The sequence below is a fragment of the Herpailurus yagouaroundi genome, unplaced genomic scaffold (genome assembly GCF_014898765.1).
Source record: "Herpailurus yagouaroundi ecotype Mexico unplaced genomic scaffold, PumYag 140, whole genome shotgun sequence".
NCBI classification, from domain to species: domain Eukaryota; kingdom Metazoa; phylum Chordata; class Mammalia; order Carnivora; family Felidae; genus Herpailurus; species Herpailurus yagouaroundi.
In genome coordinates, this window is record NW_024412395.1 from 52,035,371 (window position 1) to 52,056,164 (window position 20,794).

A 20,794-nucleotide genomic window follows, 5' to 3' on the forward strand; every position below is an offset into this window, starting at 1 on the left:
TAGGGCCTTTTTTTTTTTTTTTCCGGGCCCCAAACCGTGATCTGGATTTATAATCGCCCTTTAAAGCTCCAGAGGCGATCAGGCACCTGCAAAGGAGCCCCACCGCTCTGCCGACGAGCTGCCCCCGCAAGCAGCGGCCTCGTGATTCCCCCGCCGAGCCGGTCCCCGCCTCCCCACTCCGCCCCCGCCTCCCCCAAAGCCTAGCAGCTGCCTCTCCCGACTGCTCTCTTCTCCTCCTGGCGCTCGCGTGCGGGACGGTGCTGGCGGGAGCTAGGAGGCAGCTGGAGGTGACGCCGGGAAGATCACGCCCGTGGCAGGACCGGAGCCGAACGGTTCGCTGCGCGCTGCGCAGAAGAGCGGCGGGAGCGCCCGGCTTACTGTCGCCTAGCCCAGGTGGGTAAGCGCGGCCGCCTGGACTTCCCAGTGCCCAGCTTCAGCTCTTCAGCTGGGTGCTCTTCACCCACGGTTTCTTGGTCAACCCCCACTCCCGGCGACCGCCATCTACCCTCCCGAGCAGAACGCGTCCCGCCCGCCCCACTCCTGGCTCTCCCTTGGTGCGCGGCGCAGTGACCCCCGCCCTCACACTCATCCAATCCCGCACCAGCGAAATTCACGCCTAGGGATGTCCAGAAGCTGAGACCTGCGCTGAAGTGGAGAGAGAACGATTTTCCCCAACGCTTCCTGGCTGTGAGCGCGGGTCTCACCGAAGGGCTCGTGGGCAGCGGCAGCCAAAAGGCGCGACTCGGAGCGGTAACCTGTTACTTCCCCAGAAGCGGCGGTCTACCGGCTGTCTGCGTTGCTGTATTGAGGGCGCTCGCAGGGCTAGGCGTGGGGTCCCAGGGTGCTTGTGAAGGCTGTGGCCGGCGGCTGCTACTCTGCAGAGTCTTAGATCTACCCAGATTGGCCCGCACTCTCTGTCCCGGGGCCTTCGGTAGCCATCGCGCCAGCGCCGAGCGCAGTACAGGGGCGTAGCGCACCGATCCTAGTCTGCCGCCTTCAGCGCGCAGAGGGCAAGTTCGTTTCTCCGGTAATGTCCTTTCTTGCCCCCCTCAATCTCCGGCTTTGTACAGCGACAAATCCCGGGACCTCAGAGAGTTAGGTGGAGAGGGAACAGAGAAACCCGGACCGAGCCTCATCCTAGGCTTCCAGATGGCTCAAAGCGGGGTGGGACAAGGTTTCCGACCCGCTCGCTGCTTTCTTGCTGTCTGGAGTGCAAGGTGATTGTAGTTCTTCCCCGATCAAGTCAGGGAGAGAATGTAAAAATATGACTCTTTTTTTTCCCTCACCTTGTCTCACCAAAGTCCCCGGTCCCCGGAGCAGTTACCCTCCTTCTTTCCAGGGAATTAGCCAGACACAACAACGGGAACCAGACACCGAACCAGACGTGCCCGCCCCGTGCGCGCTCCCCCCGCCTGCCCGCCCTCAGGCTGCTGAGAGCCCAATGGGGCTGGTCGTGGCTCGGCTGGAAAATCGCACATTGAGCCTCCCGTGCCCTCTTACCCCTATCCCCCGCACCTCAGCGTTTTGCACTGGCCTTGGGCTCCCCTAGTCTCTGCGCTGCACTCCAGGTCACCTCGCTCCGCCGCCAGACTGGAGAGCAGCCCTGGGCTACGTTGCCAGCGCCAGAGTCCCAGAGATCGCGCGCACGTCTCCTCCTCCCCTCGGCGCACCCCGACCCAGCCGGTTAGGTGCCCTTCCTCCCGCCTCTCTGTCCCAAGCCCAGACTTCTGGGGGAGCGTCCGCGCCCCCCGCTGCTCAGTCGCCTCCCGCGCCGGACCCCGGAAGCCCTCCCCGCACTGCTCTCGCTTCTCTTTGCAGCCTGTTCCTGCGCGCGACTGGCCGAGGACCCCGGACAGCAGAGGCCCCAGGACGACCGAGCTGATGGCGTCTTCGACCCCTTCTTCGTCCGCAACCTCCTCGAATGCGGGAGCGGACCCCAATACTACCAACCTGCGCCCCACAAGTAGGTTCTGTCCCAGTTTCCTATCAAATAGACTGCGGGGAAGATGGGGGCGCTGGGACGTGAGGAGGCTGCGCTGACGGAAAGGGAAGGGGGAACGCAGAGATGATGGAGGCTGGAAAGAGATGGGGCCCTGACCTGGGTCCTGGCCAGAGGTCGTTTGACTGCCAGGGATGCCAGGAGATTCTGGGGCGCTGGAGCGTAGGAACCGCACAAGGTTCGAGCAGCGGCGATCGTTGGGGGCTTCGCTTCGGGGGAGGGACGGACAGAGAGAGTATTGTTTTTGTTGTGTGTGGTTTCTTCGCTTGGTGGGACGACTGGGGTCAGGGCAGAGGGCGGTGTGAGGAGACTGTAGCCTCGGCGGGAATAGAGTTTTCTGTCTCCAGCTCTCGTTGAGCGGAGATCCGGCCCCCTCCTCCCCCCCCCCCCCCCCACCCCGCGCTGTGCTCGAAGTCTATAATCAGCGGAAATTTCGACGTTAATTGCAGCTTTTAGAAAACTCGGGGTCCCTAATTGCTGGAAATTTGCGTCGAGCTATTGACGAGTGAGGGAGAAGCCAGGAGTGAGAAAGGTGCATAAAACGGTTTGAGATCGAGCCTCGACATTTCAGGCAATTAATTACATCTCAGACCAAAAAAAGGAAAAAGAAAAAGAAAAAAGAAAAGAGAAAGCAAGGATCGGGCAGCAACCTGAATGGAGAGAGGTGGGGAACTAGGAAGGGGCAAGCAGCTTTGCTAGGGCGGGAGGAGAGGGCACCCATCCTTTCTCCGGGGCAGGAGATCTGTTAGCAATTGACAGATTTGCCCCCCACCCACCGGGCCCCCCCACACCCCGCGTGGGGGGGGGGGGGACGGCTTTATGCTTCCCCACCTCTAGCTCAGTGTGCTCCTTAGCCCATTTCCAGAATCTGTCTTTCATTTAGATGTATTTCCTACCTTTCTGTAGAAGCGTGGCGATGAGGGAATTGTTTTTCTTTTTTCCCATTTTGGATTGATATGTGCACCCCCCCACACACACACACACCAATCTATCAGCTCCAGTAGTAACAGCCCCAGAATTTCTATATAAGAGGGGCTTAGGAGTGGCAGTGTGGTTAGAAGAGCTTATTGCTACGCTTTTATGGCACTTTCTATAAGCTTGAGAAAATGTCAATTGTTCCCATAAACGAAGGTGGGGGATTGTTATCCGGCAAGCCCTCTCTCCAATTCTTTGGCGCAGCTACTGGCTCCTGGCCCCGGAGACCGGGGTTTAAGTCCTGAGGTTGCGTTTCAGTTCCCTTTGCAGCTCCCTCTCCCCGCCTCCCAGGCGAGCTACAATTACCCACACAACAAAGAGGGGCTCGGGAGAGCCGCCAGCCCTGGTGGCACGTGAGCCGGGCACTGGCGGCCGAGCTGGCCGGAACAGGCCGGGAGGAACGCGAGGCCTGCCCGCCTTTGTCTGTTGCTCTGGCCTTGATGGATTTCTTTTCCAGACCTCTCACATTTCCCGCCCCTTTTTTGTTGCCTGATAGGGCTGGGCGATCGCTGTGTTCACCCACCTCAGAGTCCTGCCCGCATCCCACCCTACCCCCGTTAACCTTACCCCCGGCGGTAGCCCACGGTCTAACGCACACGCCCAACCTCGGGTGCGAGAACCAGTGGAGGCGCTGACCTGAGTCCGCACCTGGCCTAGCGCGCCCGGAAGCCACCGAGGCAGAAGGAAGATAGTCGAGGACCCTGCCTGGGAAGAGCGTGCAGCACCTGTCCTGAGAACGCCGTCAGTCGCCCCCCCAGCAGCCTAGCTGCGGAGCGGGCATCCTAAGCTGCAAGCGCTTGCCCGGCTCTCCACCGGCTCTCACCCTCCCTTGCAGACACACCCTCTACCCGCCTGCTGGCTCCGTTTCTCCCTCCAAGCTCTCTTGGGAAGTGGCCTTGCTTGATCCGCACAACCTTACTCGGCCTCCTGCTCCAGCGACCCCTTCTCCCAGCTCTCCGCCACTCGGTCTCCTGGACCTTCCTTGAGCCAAAGGGGATCACTCACTTCCTTTCCTCATCTTTCTGTCCCTTTATTTCACTATAACCCCCCAACTGTGAAAGGCAGTGCAGTAGGTCTGAACGCCAATGTCCCAGCAGAGTAACCTTGGAAAATTCGCCTAACCTCTCTGAACCTCAATGTTTTTATTTGTAAAATGAGTATTAAGATTAACACTCTTCTTGTTTCACAGGGTTGTTCTGAGTATTAGTGGAGATGCTGTTTAAAGCAAAAGCACTTTATTGAGTGGAAATAGCTCTTTACCCGCCAGGTATTATTATAAGGGTTTTGCTTTCGCACCGATTTGCTGTCTGAGGCAGGAACTCCATCTGTGACCTGCTGTCTCACTGACGTCGGTCTATTTCTTCTCCCCGCTGGGGCTCTGTTGTGCCTCGGGTTTAATGGATGTCACTCTCCTTATCACCACCAACATTCGCGCGGGGCTGAAAGGCTGGGCCAGGGTGGGGTGGGGGATGGGAATGATTGGAGGCGCCTTGCTTTGAGAGATACGAAGGGTATTTCACTCTGGGCCCACCACACCAGTTAGAGTGCGGGCGCCACAGGCACCCCCGTGCACCTTCCTGGAAGCCGAACCTCGAGGGCAGCATAGACCCTGAGGAGTTTGAGCCTGGTAATGAAGGAAAGCACAGCAGCAGAATGGTCTGCCATTCGGACCCGGAGGAAAGGCGCCCGATTCCCTTTGCGTTCTCCCGCTCCACACCCGAGACGTCCGAGGGAAGGGTTAATGAGGGGCAGGTTGGGAAGAAGGGATCGGAGATGAGGACCGGAGGCGCACTATTGTTTCCCGATTCTGGGTCCGACTGAAGAGCAGCCATGCGAGCCCGATCATCTAGTCAAATACTATTTTTCACCCAATTAATTCCTGAACTCTTCCGCGACCCCATTTCATGCCAGTTTATTTTAAGCTGCCACTCGGCTGGAGACCCGCCAAGAAATTATGAGACGTTTTGGTCCCAGATGCCTCTGTGTTCCCTTTCCGGGCTGCTGTGGTCGCCCTTCGAGTCCGCAAGGCGGAGGCCAAGGGACAGGGCCTGGAGGGTGGGTCCTGGGTAAGGAGCGGCCTGGCCCCGTCTTTTGCACGTGGGTTCGGCCCTGTCCCACTCCGATCCTGCCTCCCCAGCTCCCCTGCCAGTGTCGCTTGGAGAGACGGGCGGGTCCCGTGGGTTCTCGGCCTTCCAGAGACCCCGTTCTATAACTGAAAGTGGGAACAGGAAGGGAGTGTGATGGGCCCTCGAAGGGCACGAGTCTGCCCGTCGGCCCACGGATCTGGCTTCTTGCTCCTTTCACGAAGGAGTTTTTATTGAGGAGCACTGGCGAAAGACCTGCCTCCTCCTCCCCAGAACACATTTGCCCTCGACCCGGTCCCCCACGTTCCGAATCTCACTGATCGCACCTCTTTTGCTTTTTAGCATATGACACCTGGTGCGGCGTGGCCCATGGATGCACCAGAAAACTGGGGCTCAAGATCTGCGGTGAGTGAAAGGGCCCGCTGGGGCCTGGCGGGCCGGCGCAGCTCGCGGGTTTTGAGGGTTTGGGAGAGTGGGGCGCACGCAGAAGGAGATCCGATCTCTTGGGTTTGGCTTTCTAAAGCCCCGACGCCTAGCGAGACGCTCCTCTACCGGTCTTAACCCTCCTCCGCCTTTGCTTGACCCGGCCGGGAGGGACCTTTTTTGCTGGAGTCCGGGACTAACCAAGACACGGCGGGACTTCCCCGGTCTAAGGCGAGAAAGCGCGAGCACAGCGCCCCCTCGCGGCAGCCGGGCTCTTCTTGCCCGGCGTCCGGGTCGTTCCTACGCGTGCGCTCAACCTGCGGCCAGAGGGTCTGGTAGAAAAGGTCAACTAGTCTGGTTTTCCTGGAGAGCAGGCCTAAGGCACGATTTCCGCCTGAGGCGGAGGCTGGCAGGTCGTGCCCCCTACCCCCGCCAAACGTACGTTGAAAGTGGCCTCCCCAGTTTGAGAATTTGCTCCGATATGTCATAACGGATTCAGATTTCGTTCTTTCATTCTTTGCCTGCAGCCCCCGGTGGCCTGCCTGGGGGAGGTGTGAGCGGGCGCAGTCCAGAGGGTTTGCGGAGCCTGCCCTTGAAGGAGAGGAGGGTAGGAAAACGGGGCAGGCGGGGGCGTGGGGCCGCAAGAGGAGAAAGGGGGTGTCGGGCACGATTTGCCAAAGAGGAAGAAAAATAGATCTGGGAGCTGGAAAGGAGAAAGAACCTTTCTCCGGAGACGTGATGGTCTGAAATGAAAACGCCCAAGGGCTGTAATTTTTTTTTTTTTTTTTGTAAGGGAAAAAGGAGATTTGTTCGAAGGGACACAGCTGAGTGGCTCCGGCTGAACAATGAGGACTTGCTTTCCTTGCTACATTTCACCGTCTAAAATCTCTAACCTTATCGGGCCAGAAAATACGGACGGGCAGGGGGCGGAGGGGCGGGGGAAGATTAACGAGGGGCTTATTAAAGAGCCATCCGTCAGCGGCTGCGCGCGGGAGATAGCGGCGGAACGAGTAGGGGGCACGCCCGCCCCAGCCGCGAGCGCGGGCCGGCCACGGCGTGTTCCCCGGGCCTGCTCTTCCAGCTTCTCTGCGTCCGGGGGCCCGAGGAAGGCGGCAGCTGGGGCCGGAGCAGACCGGGGGCATTTAACGGCTTCTGGGAATTACCCTCCCTCCCCCGCTTTGCCGCGCGGCGCCCTCCCTGCGTTTCCGGGGCTCTGTCCCTTTGATCCAACAAGCAGCATTCTCGGTGAGCAAGCGTTGCTCGACTAGACCCAGCCATCTTCCAGGGAAAGCCCAGCCCTGCCGCGCGGGGCGGCCCCGGGTTTGACCCTCTCCCCAGCACGCGAGGCCCGCGGGGCTAGGCCGGGGCCGCGTCCGCGCGCGGGGGCAGCTGGCCGCAGCCGAGCTTTGTTCTATAAATAGCCCCCTCCCCCCCGCTGCCATTCCCGGCTTAATGGCCCGTTTCGCGCCGGGTCCCTTCGGCGGCCGCGGCGCTCAGCTTCTGCAGCCGTCATTGTCATGCAGCCGGGCAAGCAGAACTGAACGAGCCCTGGGCGCCCGCCGCGGTCGCGGGGAGGGCGGGGGAGACTTGGGATGAGCGTGGCCTTCCCCGCGGTCCTGCGCCTGCCTGGCGGGCAGCCTTCGTCCACCCGCATTCCCTGCGTCCGTCCTCGCGCCCCAGGCCTTGCCCTCTACGCCCCCCTCTCCGAGTCGGGGGAAGAAAAGGTCTAACTGCCCCCTTCGGGAGACACACCTGAAACGTCTCTAAAGAGTAACTGGGCAAGAAAGAGTTGAGCTTCCTTGGGTCTGAAAATAGGAGTCCCCGAGTTTGCATCAGTTTAGCCTGAGGAAGGACTCTGGAACATTTGGAGGTGACCATCCCCAGAGAGTTTCTCCTTTGTTTCTAAACACACACGTACCCCGACGCTAAATTCAGAGAAGTCGCAACCTGTTTGACAGGAGGAGAGGCCTGGTAGTCTGTTGAGGGGAAATTGCCTTCTGCTAATAGGCAAGCTTTGGGGGCCACGCGTGAGGAGGCTTCACGTTAGGTTTGATTCTGAAAGGAAACAAAACCCCAGGCAGATTTAGTTTCCATACTTTGGGCCAACTCTGGCTGTCCAAAGTGAAGTCTTCGGTGTTGACCTAAATCTACAGCCTTCCCACCTCGCCAAGCACAGACACCCCAGCTCCCTTCCCCCCAGACATTCACCAGCCTGGATGCCGCCTTCTTGGCACTACCCAGGTTGGTTTGACCTTTCACATTAGGACGGGGTAAGAATTAATGGTCCTCTTCCAGCCTCCAAATCCCCATTGCCCTGGGTGACTCCCCTAAACATCTTCAGTGCCTTGCCAAGATTCAACTCCCACCCCCTCTCCAACCTCCCTTCCTTGGAAGCCAGGGACTAAAGCTGCGAGGAAGGCCCTGGGTCTCACCGGTGATGCCAGAATCCTCTGGGAAAATAATCAGGTAGAGAAAACCCAGGGTCTGCCAAGATGTAGAGTGGGGTAGCTACAGGCACGGTGGTATGACTTAAATAGAACGCGATGCAGGAAGCCCAAAGTTTGGGCTCTGGGTTCTGCTAACTTCTCACTGTGTCCTTGGCCCTCCATCACTTATGTACGCAGAGTTCTAAAACTGGCTACCAGTTATAGCCTCCGAGCTGGTTTACTTAGCCCATGAGATGTGGGTGTGTTTAATTTTGTGTCAGCTGCCATGCAACTTTTTTTTTTTTTTAGGTTTATTTATTTTGAGAGAGCATGAGCAGGGGAGGGGGCAGAGAGAAAGGGAGAGAGAGAGAGTAAGTGAGAGAGAGAGAATCCCAAGCAGGCTCCGGGCTGCCAGCTGCAGCCTGATGTGGGGCTCAAACCCGTGAACCGTGAGATCACAACCTGAGCTAAAACCAAGAGTCAGTCACTTTAACAGACGGAGCCACCCAGATGCCCCCATGCAACTTTTAAACAATGAAAGACTTCGAATATTCTATATTTCTGGCTTCTCTTGAAGTAAAAAAAGGTGGGATGGGAGAGACCTGGCAAGGTCAGCCCATAAAAATCAGAAAAAGAGCTCCTTTCTTTAGGTAGATGCAATTCCATGCTCCAGCTTGGTCAGCAAGAGCGGGGGGGGGATGGGCTTCAACCCCCACTTACCCCTTGGCCGTGTGCCCTTATGCCATGCACAGCTCACAGACACATTTGGAAACAACTGACTCAAATCGAGTGCTTTCTGGCTCCCTACACTCTTTCCCCGCTCAGTGGGCCCCCAGGCCTTTGAGTTTAGGGGTAGGGGTAAGGAATCAGCTTCAGGATCTCCTCACTGCCCAGAGGAAGAGTCATGGCAGGGTTCACCTCCTGCTCCTGTTCTCCCCTTAAAGCTAGCTAGAGTGCTACAAGCTTGCCTCTGGTTTTCTCTTTGCCTCTCAGGAATGTTGAGCTGGATTACCAGTCACTCACAGGCTTGAACTAGGTTCTCACGGGTGGTATGCAGAGCAAGAGAGAATACAGTCTGCTTCAGTGTCAGGGACCCCTGCTTCCAGGACCCCTTGCTGGCCGGGGAAGTTGCCAAAGCACTGACTTCAATGTCACCCTCCACCTGGTCATCCTTGGAGAAGCATACATTTCTTTCCAGAGCCTCTCAGAGCCATGAGAGGTCTGGATCATTTACCTTTTGTGAGGCTCCCAATGTCTTAGAAAACAAATACCTGCCAAGAAATTGTTATTCTGATAGCAATATGCAGTAAGAATTTATATAGCAAATTAATGGCTTTAAACACAATTTATAATGCAATGTAAGTGTGCTATTCTTAAGTACAGGATTGATAGGAAACATTGATTCCTAGTGCACTCCAGGAAGTGTGGCCCAAGGATGAGATGCAGATTTAAAGTTGTGTCATAATTGTCATCTCTCAATACTATCAGGAGACGTCTGGGAATGCCTGTGTTAGCACCTCCTTTGGAGATAACATCCCAAGCCTACATCAAGGTCATAGGGCCTGCAGCTGCCCAGAGGAAAGGCGTTTCTAAGGGGTTTCAAGGTAGAGACTTATGGCTTTCCCAAGGAGTGGGTCAGAGCCAACCAGAGGACAGAGACCTAAAGAGTAAGAGTTCACCCAGTAGGACCTCATTTCCACTACGCCACATGGTTGGTCTTTTTAGCCTGGCAAATTCCATAGCTCGCTGTTCCAGGAGCAGGTGAGCAGTCTTGGAATTCACGGGCCAAGTGCTCCTGCATCCCTGTGGCAAATGAGTGCTGGCTCCAGGTTTTGGACTCTGGGGGTTGTAGGGGAAATTCAGAAAGTAGGGGAAGAGGAGAGGGAAAGGATACAACCCCCATCATTACATCCAACTGTGGAGCTTTATTATAGTGTCCTACCCCTCTCCTGATGTCCTTTGGGGCTCTAGCAATAAGTTTACAAGATGAGTGCTGGGAAGAATGAACGGCCTGCTGCCTGTTCTTCCCTCCAAAAATAGCCCCCCGCTCCTGTGTGTGGGAGGATTCCAATCACTGCAGCCTTCCCCCTGCATCCCTCCTTATTCCACCCCTCGCCACTGAATTGCAGTCCTGGGGAAGTAAAGCCGCATTCCCCAGATTAACTTGTCTCTCCTTGAACCTCCTGGGACTTTCCGCCAAGCCTGCCTTGTGATGTGCATGACTCCCCGAGGATCTTGGTACCTACAAAGACAGCTTTGGGGTCACCAAGAAGCTTAGAACGTTCTTCTTCTTTTCTGTGTGTTGCATTTGGGGCTAAGATTGAGGCAAGGTTGGAGGAGATGCTGAGGGAAGGAGTGGGTCTGCAGGTCCCCAGCCCCAGAAGGAATGGGTGTAGATACTGAGGGAAAGAGGTTGCTCCTCCTTGGCAGAGTGTCCGGCTCGTTTGCCTCAACCTGCTTCTCTGTTGGCCACTGGTGCTTGTGCTGCTCACCTCAGATGGGAGAGATTTCTCCTCCTCCTGAGAAGCAGAGGTGAGGTGCTCTGAGTCCCACCCTGGGCTCGGAATTCAGTCTGTTTAGTTCTAGGATGGCTTTCTAGCTTTACTCCAATGTTGGTCACCATCTGCCAAACTGTAAGTCTGTGGAGGGTGGGAGATCTGTCCCATTTATCTCTATCTATCCCCTATCTTAGATGCTTAGCAAAGTGCTTTTCCACAATAGATGCTCAGTAAGGGGGGCGGCTGGGTGGCTCAGTTGGTTAAGTGTCTGACTGCAGCTCAGGCATGGTCTCGCACTTTCTGAGTTCGAGCCTTGTGTTGGGCTCTGTGCTGACAGCTCAGGGCCTGGAGCCTGCTTCGGATTCTGTGTGTCCCTCTCTCTCTGCCCCTCTCCCGCTGGCACTCTGTCTCTCTCTGTCTCTCTCAAAAATAAACATTAAGAAAAGATACGTGCTCAGTAAGTATTTATAGAATTAAATGTCGGCACACATAAGGTCTTAGGCTTCCTTGTCTCTTTCCCCAGTACCTTTATTCAAGGAGAGGGGGTGGAGTGGAGACAGCTGCATGTCATGTTTGGGTCAGAAAAATTATACTTACATTCAACCCTGTGAGCATTACCTGGTGCCTGAGGAAAGCATGTTCCCTAATGCCTAGTGCTGGTCCTCCCTGACTCCTCCCTCTGCTGGTCCTCACCTCCTCCTTCCTCTGGTTGCACCTCCCATAAACCCAGTGCCGGCAGCATCCTCTCCAATTGTGTCCTTCCCCTTAAAACCCCATCCCGGGGCTAGTTACTGGAGTGGAAGCTGTCCAATCGACTTAATTCTGAGGTCAGTGTCATGTTCAGGGAGGAGGATGGGCTTTGCTTACTGTTTTCCTCTCTTGCATGACTGGGTCTGTGCCACTGATGACACTTGGCATTGCCCCTTCCCCGCCTGGAGGCCAGCAGTGCCAAAGCCCTTATATATAAAATGCAGATACTCTGCTTCTTCTCACGAGAAGCAAGAACCCTGCTTGGAGAGCAGATCTGGCCTGGCAGCTGACCCTCCAAGGCTGGGAATTTAGTGCATTCCCTCTGACCCGGCATCTTGTGCTACAGGCTTCCTGCAAAGGACCAACAGCCTGGAAGAGAAGAGCCGGCTTGTGAGCGCCTTCAAGGAGAGGCAGTCCTCCAAAAACCTGCTTTCCTGTGAAAACAGCGACAGGGATGGACGCTTCCGGCGCACGGAGACGGACTTCTCCAACCTGTTTGCTCGAGGTAGTCCCCACCCTCCTACCCTCTCCATGCCCCCCAACCCTCACCAGCCCTATCCAGTAGGTACCTTGAGTTTCTTGACTTTTTCCTGTAATTATACTTCTGTTATCAAAAATGTCATTACTTTCTCTGAACTGTCAGGAAACTACTTTTCCAATATTTGAACGAATATACTCCCTCCTTCCCTACTGCCCAGGCCTTCTTCGTTGTGGATCCTGGATGAGGGCAGTCAATAAAAACAATCAACTCTGAAGACACTTGCAGGGGCAAATATGGTTTCATAGAATCTCTGAATGTGAAGAAATCTTACGTATAAGAAAATCCAGTGATTCCCATGGTAGCAGTTATCCTTCAGGGTTGGCAGCAACAAGAAAATCACTCTGTGGGAAGCTGTGCGGCTGGGCCTAAAGACCAAGTGCTGTTCTGAAACTCCTTTTCCTTTTGGAGATCTTTCACTAATTACTGCTGTCCCCACAACTCTGGTCTCTGGAGGGTTTTCTCAGCCTCTCCTAAAACAGCTTGAAGGTAAACCTGCCCCCTTCCATTAACTCCGCACAGGCCATAGAGGCCAGACCCAAACAGTCAATAGGACTTCACTGAACCTCAGAGATAATCCGGTGAATCGATACAGAGCCCCACGTAGAGCCAATCAGCTCTTGCGCTATGGCTGACAACTGCAGCTGGCCCTCTACAGTTTTCCTCCCTGCTTCACCCAGCCTGACTCTGCCTCCCACAGGCTAGAACCCAAAATCACCCCCAGATATCCCAAAGTCCAAGCTCAAAGGATGAGGTCAAGAGGGAGAGAGATGGGAGTTCCTTCTCCCACTTTTCTGAGCCCATCTTCTAGCTCTAGTTTTCTATCCAAGGACACTACAGCGGACCATTCTGTTCGGGGGAGGACCTCAGCCTCTGCCCACAGAGCCCTCACCCTCTGCCGTCAATGATCAAACATATCATAATGCCCAACCAAAAGCCAGTGTCTTAAACAGATGTAGAGGGACATGCCTGGTCCCAGGGGAGCAAGACAGAGGCTCCTTCCATCACATACCTGACGAGCACTCAGCCTGCAAGTGGACCACAGTAGGAGTAGGCTGCTCATGGCTTCTCAAAGCACTCCATTCCACTTATGAGCAGCCTAACTCTCAGACAGTCTGTAAACCTTCAGAAAGTCTATGCACAACTTCTGTATATAGACATATGTGCATTTTTCTGGGGAGACGGCACATCAGATTCTCAATGTGTATACATAACCTGGAATATACCAGGTCTGTAAAGCTGTCGTGGCTGATATGAGGCGTGTCTGGACTAAGGCAATTCAGACATGAGCCAGGCGATAACCCCTTGTTGGCTTTCCCCCTCAGATCTGCTTCCGGCTAAGAACGGGGAAGAGCAAACTGTGCAGTTCCTACTGGAGGTGGTAGACATACTCCTCAACTATGTCCGCAAGACATTTGATCGCTCCACCAAGGTGCTGGACTTCCATCACCCGCACCAGCTGCTGGAAGGCATGGAGGGCTTCAACTTGGAGCTCTCTGACCACCCTGAGTCCCTGGAACAGATCTTGGTTGACTGCAGAGACACCCTGAAGTATGGGGTTCGTACAGGTAAGAGTGAGAGCCAGGCGGACGTGCAGCGGGAAATTCGCCCCCCATTGCACCCTTGACAGTTGAGGACAGCAAACTCATGTTCAAGGTGAAGCACAAACTCTGATGAGGGAAAGCAGCAACATGTTCAGCGACCACAGAACGACCTTGGACAGTGGCAGTGGGTGGAAGGCCTAAGTCTGGCAAAAGCTCATCATCATTTTTTGTTGTAAACATAAATTAAGAAATACAAACTCGTGGTGCTATTTCAAGTTCTGTAAAAAGAGTTTTCATTCTTGGTTTTAGGCTCTTCCCAGCCTAAAAAGAGAAGAATGACCTGTCCCCTGCTTCTTTTCTCTCCTCCATTTCATGCCTATTTCATTCTGATAAATCTTACCCTTGCCTGCCCCTAAATCAGGGGAGAATTGGGCCCATTTCCCTCCCTTTCTGTATTAGTTTTCTAGGGCTGCCATAGCAAATTACCACAAACCAGGTGACTCAAAACAAGAGGAATCTATTCTCTCACAGTTCTAGAGGTTTAGAAGTTTGAAATTTAGGTGTGCAGGGCCATGCCCTCTTAGAAGATTCTTAGGCTCTGTCCTTACCTCTTCCGGCTTCTGGTGGATGAGGGCATCCTTGGCTTGTAGATGCATCACTCCGGTCCCTGCCTCCACCTTCACATGGCATTCTCCCTGCGAATGTGTGCACAGTTTTCTCTTATTTTTTTTTTAACTTTACTTATTTATATTTAGAGAGAAAGTGTGAGTTGGAGAGGGACAGAGAGTGAGAGAGAGAGAGAGAGAGAGAGAGAGAGAGAGAGACTGACTGACTCCCAAGCAGGCTCCATGGCGTCAGTGCAGAGCCCGACACAGGGCCTGAACCCACGCCCATGAGATCAGACCTAAGCCAAAACCAAGAGCCGGATGCTTAACTGACTGAGCCACCCAAGTGTCCCCAAAGTTTTCTCTTCTTATAAGGACACCAATCTTTGGATTAGGCCTACTCCACTCCATTATGGCCTCATCTTAATTTGATTACATCTGCAAAGACCGTCTTTCCAAATAAGGTCGTATTCACAGGAACCAGGGACTAAGACTTGATCATATATTTTTGAGGGACACAGTTCAACCCACAACCCCTTCTGTTCTCTAGGCAAAAATGTCACACACATACACACCATTTGCACCTTACTCTAACCTCTGGAGTTTAGACAATCTGAGTCATTAAATCCTATTTCTAATAGGAGGCCTTTGAGGATGCCCTCTTGCCTCTTGTTTCATGTTATAGAAACCCTCTCTAGTCAATGGTCCTGGCCAAAGTGGTTACTTCCCAGGTGCTTCAAGTTGAAGCACTTTTTGGATCTCTGACTGGCTGTTTCTAAGCCTACGAGTGGAGCAATGGTTTCTCCTTCCTGCTGTTTTTCCCCCACAGCAGCTTGGCTTTCCCGAGCTCTTGGGCAGACAGATCTACAGGAAGTGGCAGTCCGTGGCATAGTTGCCACCACAGGGGAGCCCCTGGTAGCCCCTTGTTCTTTTTATTCTTTCTCCCTCTCCTCTCCTTTGTTATCCCTCTCACTCCTCCTAGTCACTTGAAGATAGATTTAAGGCCAAGACCAGGGAGGTTGGGGGTGATAGAGCCGAGTGAGACTATTGCGTGTCAAAAACCAAGTGTTGGAATGAAATAGGCTGGCCAAAGAAGCATTTTAAAATAAGGAATCCCAAACAGCTTTTGAGGTGTGCCAAGACCACTGAAACGAGTGTGGCTGCCTTGAATAACTGCAGGACAGACAAGACTTAATTATGTTATAAAGTCTTTGTTTGATTTTTAAAGAAAAGCCTGCTCATCAGTTTAGTTGCGGCTCACCTTGGTCTGATGGCTAACCTATCCCTGATGGAGATCAAGCAGTGTTATGTAGCCAGACAAAAAAGAGTCAGGATTCTCCATGTGTGTTTTAGCTGGACTTGCTTTAGTCCAGTGTTTTTTATTTTGTCAAGTCACTCTCCACACACTTTCTCAGACAGGTGAGACCATGTGCTTTTATCACCAAAGCTCAGAGTAGTGTTGTCCCTCAAAGAAAAATTGATTTGTCATAATCGCAGCTCGTATTGCCTCCAAAACTGAAGCATCACATGGTCATGGAAGCATGGACTCTTATTAGACCAGTGTATGACTCTACTTAGATATTTAGCCTGCAGCCCTTCACCCCTGTTCCTCCGAGCAGCTTCTGGGAGCAGATATTTGCGTTTATAGAGTTTGTAATCTCTCAGGCAGTGTGAAACCTGTATCTCAAGGTGTTGACCCTGGGAAAGTATAATATTGCTGCCAGACGAAAATACAGCTCCTGGTGGCTGATCTGTAATTTAGATACAGATCAGAGTGATAGGGTAAACCCCACAGGTGGAAGGTGTTTTTTTAAGGATGTTAATAGTCAGCCAAAATAATGAATTGGGTTTTAATAAAGTGAAAACAGACTGATCTGGGTGGAGATGATATTGGTATTGGAAATTTCTTTACAAATTAACAATCTCTGGGGACGCCCAGGTGGCTCAGTCGGTTGAGCGTCCGACTTCAGCTCAGGTCATTATCTCATAGTTCATGGGTTCGAGCCCCACATTGAGCTCTTTGCTGACAGTTCAGAGCCTGGAGCCTGCTTCGGATTCTGTGTCTCCCTCTCTCTCTGCTCCTCCCCCACTTTCTCTCTCTCAAGAATAAATAAACATTACGAAAAATTAAAAACAAACAAAAACCCCCACAAATTAGCAATCTCTGAAAAAGGAACTAGTATATATAGATTCTCTGTGACCTGAGACAGAGACTGGTCAGCCCACAGTCACAGTAGATATACCAACTTCCTTGGTTTTTCTTTTTTAACTTTTTATTATGGAAAAGTTTAAACTTTTCCAAAAGTAGAATAGTACAATCAACCCTGTACACCCAACACTTTTATCAACTCCTGACAACTTTGTTTCACCTATTACCCTCCCTTCTCTATTATATGGAAGCAAATCTCAAACATATTATTTCATCCATAAATATTCTTCATTCTCAAGAACTCTTTAAAAAATAAATAACCACAAGAGGCGCCTGGGTGGCTCAGTCAGTTAAGTATCTGGCTCTTGATTTTGGCTCAGTTCGTGATTTCATGGTTCATGGGATCAAACCCTATGTGGGGCTCTGCGCTGACAGCACGGAGCCTGCATGGGATTCTCTCTCTCTCTCTCTCTCTCTCTCTCTCTCTCTCTCTCTCCCCCTGTCTCTCTGCCCCTCCCCAGCTCATGCATTCTCTCTCTCTCAAATAATGTTACAAAAAATAACCATAATATCATTGTTAGATCAAAAAAATCCAAAATTTATAGTTCCTTAATATCAAATATTCAGTCAATGTTTAAATTTTCAATGGTCTCATGAATTTTGTAATTCATAAATTATAATTTTATAATTCATCCCCCACATTGCGATTGCTTGATGTGTCTCTTAGTAAATTTCCCCCTCCATTTTTTATTCATTGAAACACTTTGAAAAATAACTTTCTCCCCCTACCTGACTTTAGGCCATGTGCTGCTTAGTACCACATTTATCATCTGTTACTTCATTGAGTATGGAGAATTGAAATTGAAGTTGAAAATAGGTCATTTTATTACTTGATAGAAATTTGGAGATAGAACGCTGTAGTCATAAGATAAAAGTAAGATTTTAGACAATTTTGTTTCCTTCGTATATTCAACGGACAAAGAGATACTGGTTCACTTTTTTTTCTATAGAATTTTTTATTTTTATTATTTGTTTTTTTTTAATTTTTTTTTTCAACGTTTATTTATTTTTGGGACAGAGAGAGACAGAGCATGAACGGGGGAGGGGCAGAGAGAGAGGGAGACACAGAATCGGAAACAGGCTCCAGGCTCCGAGCCATCAGCCCAGAGCCCGACGCGGGGCTCGAACTCACGGACCGTGAGATCGTGACCTGGTTGAAGTCGGACGCTTAACCGACTGCGCCACCCAGGCGCCCCTCTATAGAATTTTTTAAACGTTTATTTATTTTTGAGATAGACTGCAAGTGGGGGAGGGGCAGAGAGAGAGGGAGACACAGAATCCAAAGCAGGCTCCTGGTTCTGAGCTGTCAGCACAGAGCCCAACTCGGGGCTTGAACTCATGAGCTGTGAGATCATGACCTGAGGCAGAGTTAGACATTTAACCAACTGAGCCACCCAGGCACCCCAATATGGTTTCACTTTTATTTGAGGACATTTGTGTTAGTCCATCTATCATTGTCCATCTTTTGTGTCTGCCATAGAGATGGCTTGTTTTGATACATTGTCAAAAAGTGCGATTGCATTTATTTATGATAAATTATATATACATACATATATATTCAGTCTTGAAATGTTTATTGTTGAAAGTTTTCAAATGGATATTGCATGTTTTTTAGTGGATATCAACAAAATTTGTTATGTTGCAGGAGATCTCATAGATTCTGCTGGCACTGAGCAAAGTGGAATCATTTTTTAGAGTAATCTACATAAATATCTGGAATCTGGCCCCATACTTACACTAAGCTTACTGTTTATGCTTCTTTCATTTTTTTCCCCCCTGAAGATCAGTATTATTTTTTGAGGACTGTTGAGATTCAGAGATTGGTGTATTCTGATATAAGAAGTCATAGTCTGGATATTCTAAATGAGTCGCCATCACATCTAAGGAAGAATAGACATTTTCAGAGAGGGGTCTCAGACCAGGAACATTCAAACACCAGCTCTCTGACAGTTATTTCAGAGGCAAAAGCAATTTCTACTGGAAGCACAGCAGTCAGCATCTCTCTCTAATACCAGTTCTCTGTCACACACCCCTAGGTAATCTATTGCATTGACACCTTCGTGACAGCCTAGCCAAGCCTGCTGATGTGGGATTGAGTATTCCTGTGAATGCCAAGTTGGCCAAAACTTGGCAACAATCCTGAATTTGCTGAGAACAAAGTCTGTTAAAGCATACTTTGTGTTATAACCGGTTTTAAGGTTATATAGTAATAACAATTATTTTACCAACAACTTGATGAGTGAATGGAGCTATATTTGCCTCTGTTTCACAGAGGAGATGCCAGGTTATCTCAGCAATAAGTTTGGTTTAATGGTCACCTGACTATGTATGGACAAAAACACACTAATGCTTGACATCATATTTGAGTGACACAGAGACCCAGAGACATCGGGACCAGAGCTCGCACCGTCCCCGGGCTTGGTTTGGGCCACAGAGTCACAAATCCTCTCTGAGTCCTGAAGGCTCTCCTCCATCAGTAAATGTTGATTTGGGGTTAAATCCTTGGGATGTTCAATTAAAAGTTGAAACATTTATGGATAAAATCAGGACCACTCTATCCAGATTTGTAATTAAAAAAATCATTATGACAGAGAAGTTCATCTGAAAATCAATAAATTAGATACTGGAAAGCTTATTAGTTTCATGACATAGGATTTTTTTTTTTTTTAACTTCAAAAGCATTCTGCTTCAGGGGCATCTGGGTGGCTCAGTTGGTTAAGCATCTGACTTCAGCTCCGTTCATGATTTCATGGTTCGTGGGTTTGAGTCGCGTCAGGCTCCATGCTGACAGCTCAAAGCCTGGAGACTGCTTCAGGTTCTATGTCTGCCTCTCTCTCTCTCTCTCTCTCTCTCTCTCTCTCTCTCTCTCTCAAATAAATTAACATTAAAATTTTTTTTAAGGATTCAGCTTCAGAAACATAAGTTTTGGGAACATCACTGATGCTAAAGGTTGGAATAGGGTAGGTCAATCTGCCTTCCCTTCCCCCATATCCTTGGGAAGTCCTGTTAGACTCTTGGGATAAAGAGCCCATCAGTGTGGCCAGCCTTTGCTTGGAAGATAGCTTGAAAAGTCTATGTTTGCCTTGATGCTTGCCTGTTACTCATTTCTCCAGGTCACCCTCGATTTTTCAACCAGCTCTCCACTGGACTGGATATCATTGGTTTAGCTGGCGAATGGCTGACATCAACTGCCAATACCAATATGTAAGTTCCGCATATTATTTTCATGTAAGCAACCAAGATGTGTGATTATGGCTTGTTGCTTTAAAAGCCCACTTCCAATGGTTCTATAATAATGTTATTACAGTTACCTTAGCCATCTTTTCTCTTAAAATCTTTTAAGTTTATATTAGACTAAGAGAATCCACGTCTCTTAAAGATGCATCTAAAGAGGTCACATTTTGGAGTATGATCTTGGTCTGTTTTCCCACCTAAGTACATTGGTCCTCATCACTTAGGGCATATTTCCTTCACAGTTAAAGCTGCCAGAAAGCCACAAACTAGTTTGACCTACCTATTGCTTACCTAAAAGTTCTAGAACAAAATTCAGCTGGTAGTGATATATATTCCTTTCAAAATAACTCATTGTTTTTCTGAATTTGACATTTTTTTCTGTACTTGAGTTGGCAAAACCTTCATTTGTTTCCAGTTTCCTATAAATTTATATGAAACTGACTCTAAGGCCCTGGAGGTGCAAGGATTTCCTGGGTAGTCTTCTTGCAATCACCCCCACAGACTCCTTTATATATATACTCCCTCTTTCGAGACAAGGACAGGTTAGGAATTGATGGAGGGTCGTTATAGCCTACTGAGTACTGTCTTTTCTCTGAGCACTATGATCATGTTTTACCACTATCTATACACCCAGCCCATGGCACCACATTCTATTAAAATATCCAGAGGAAAATAATAAAACAAGTTTCTAACAATAATTTTTAAAATAACCATAGAAGAATTACATTAGTCACCGTGGAAATATTTAGAAAATAACCACCCACTTTCTAAGTTCATGGTGAAGTAGATTTGAAAAATGAATATAAGTGAAAGGGTGATATTGTTTAAGATGAGAAATTCCATTTGACATCAAGATAGAATGTAAGTTATTAAAGTTTGAGATATTCTATTTTTCTTCAACAAATTCCTACTGGCCACAAAACCTGAGAAGGCACTTTAAAATTATCTGTTGATACATGTGTGTTCCAAAGCTATTTAATGCTGTGACTCAAAATATTTAACTACATTCAGAAAAGTTTTCATTAATTAAGGATTCCTGCGTTGTTTGCTAATTTAAAACAGCAGTGACCGATTTTTAAAAGCAAACGTGACAAGTGAGGTTTTTAGTGCTAAAAGGCACAGGAGATTAAATTGATTGAAAACAAAAATGATTTTCATGCTCCCTGTTTGCAAGTCATGGTCAACGTCACAGAGTGTGTATGTTGGAGCACCGAGGCTATGAAGAGACAAGAGGAATTGGGATCAAAGATACAATTGCTTGTCTGGCCTCCTCTAACAAAAAAAAACTCGCCTTTGCAACCTTTACTGTGGTATGATTTGTGAGATACAAATATATCAGCAAGCCCAGACATCATGATGTACTAATTATAACTTGAAAAAAGACACTAATGCTTAATTGGAACATCTCATACTAAGGAACAATTTTAAATGAGGAAGTATAACTTAAAAAAAAAAAAACTTAACTATTTGGAAAATAAATGAGAAAAATAGAATAGGTAGAAAGGTATA

General features: G+C 50.2%; 1 protein-coding gene across 4 annotated transcripts in view; it reads left to right on the forward strand.

Moving 5' to 3' along the window:
• The first annotated feature begins 27 nt into the window (after nt 1-27).
• The window catches only part of GAD1 (glutamate decarboxylase 1), a 42,798-nt gene continuing 22,031 nt past the window's right edge, over nt 28-20,794 (forward strand). Inside the window, exons 1-6 of one of the 4 annotated variants that reach the window (XM_040475354.1) lie at nt 28-393; nt 1,819-1,963; nt 5,401-5,463; nt 11,502-11,660; nt 13,019-13,261; nt 19,165-19,255. In XM_040475354.1, coding sequence (XP_040331288.1) covers nt 1,882-1,963; nt 5,401-5,463; nt 11,502-11,660; nt 13,019-13,261; nt 19,165-19,255 — 638 coding nt within the window. In that variant the 5' untranslated portion in view covers nt 28-393; nt 1,819-1,881. Of the gene's footprint in view, nt 394-646; nt 751-1,469; nt 1,684-1,818; nt 1,964-4,913; nt 5,041-5,400; nt 5,464-11,501; nt 11,661-13,018; nt 13,262-19,164; nt 19,256-20,794 lie in introns of those variants that run through there. The other 3 variants (XM_040475357.1, XM_040475355.1, XM_040475353.1) reach the window with 3 other exon arrangements.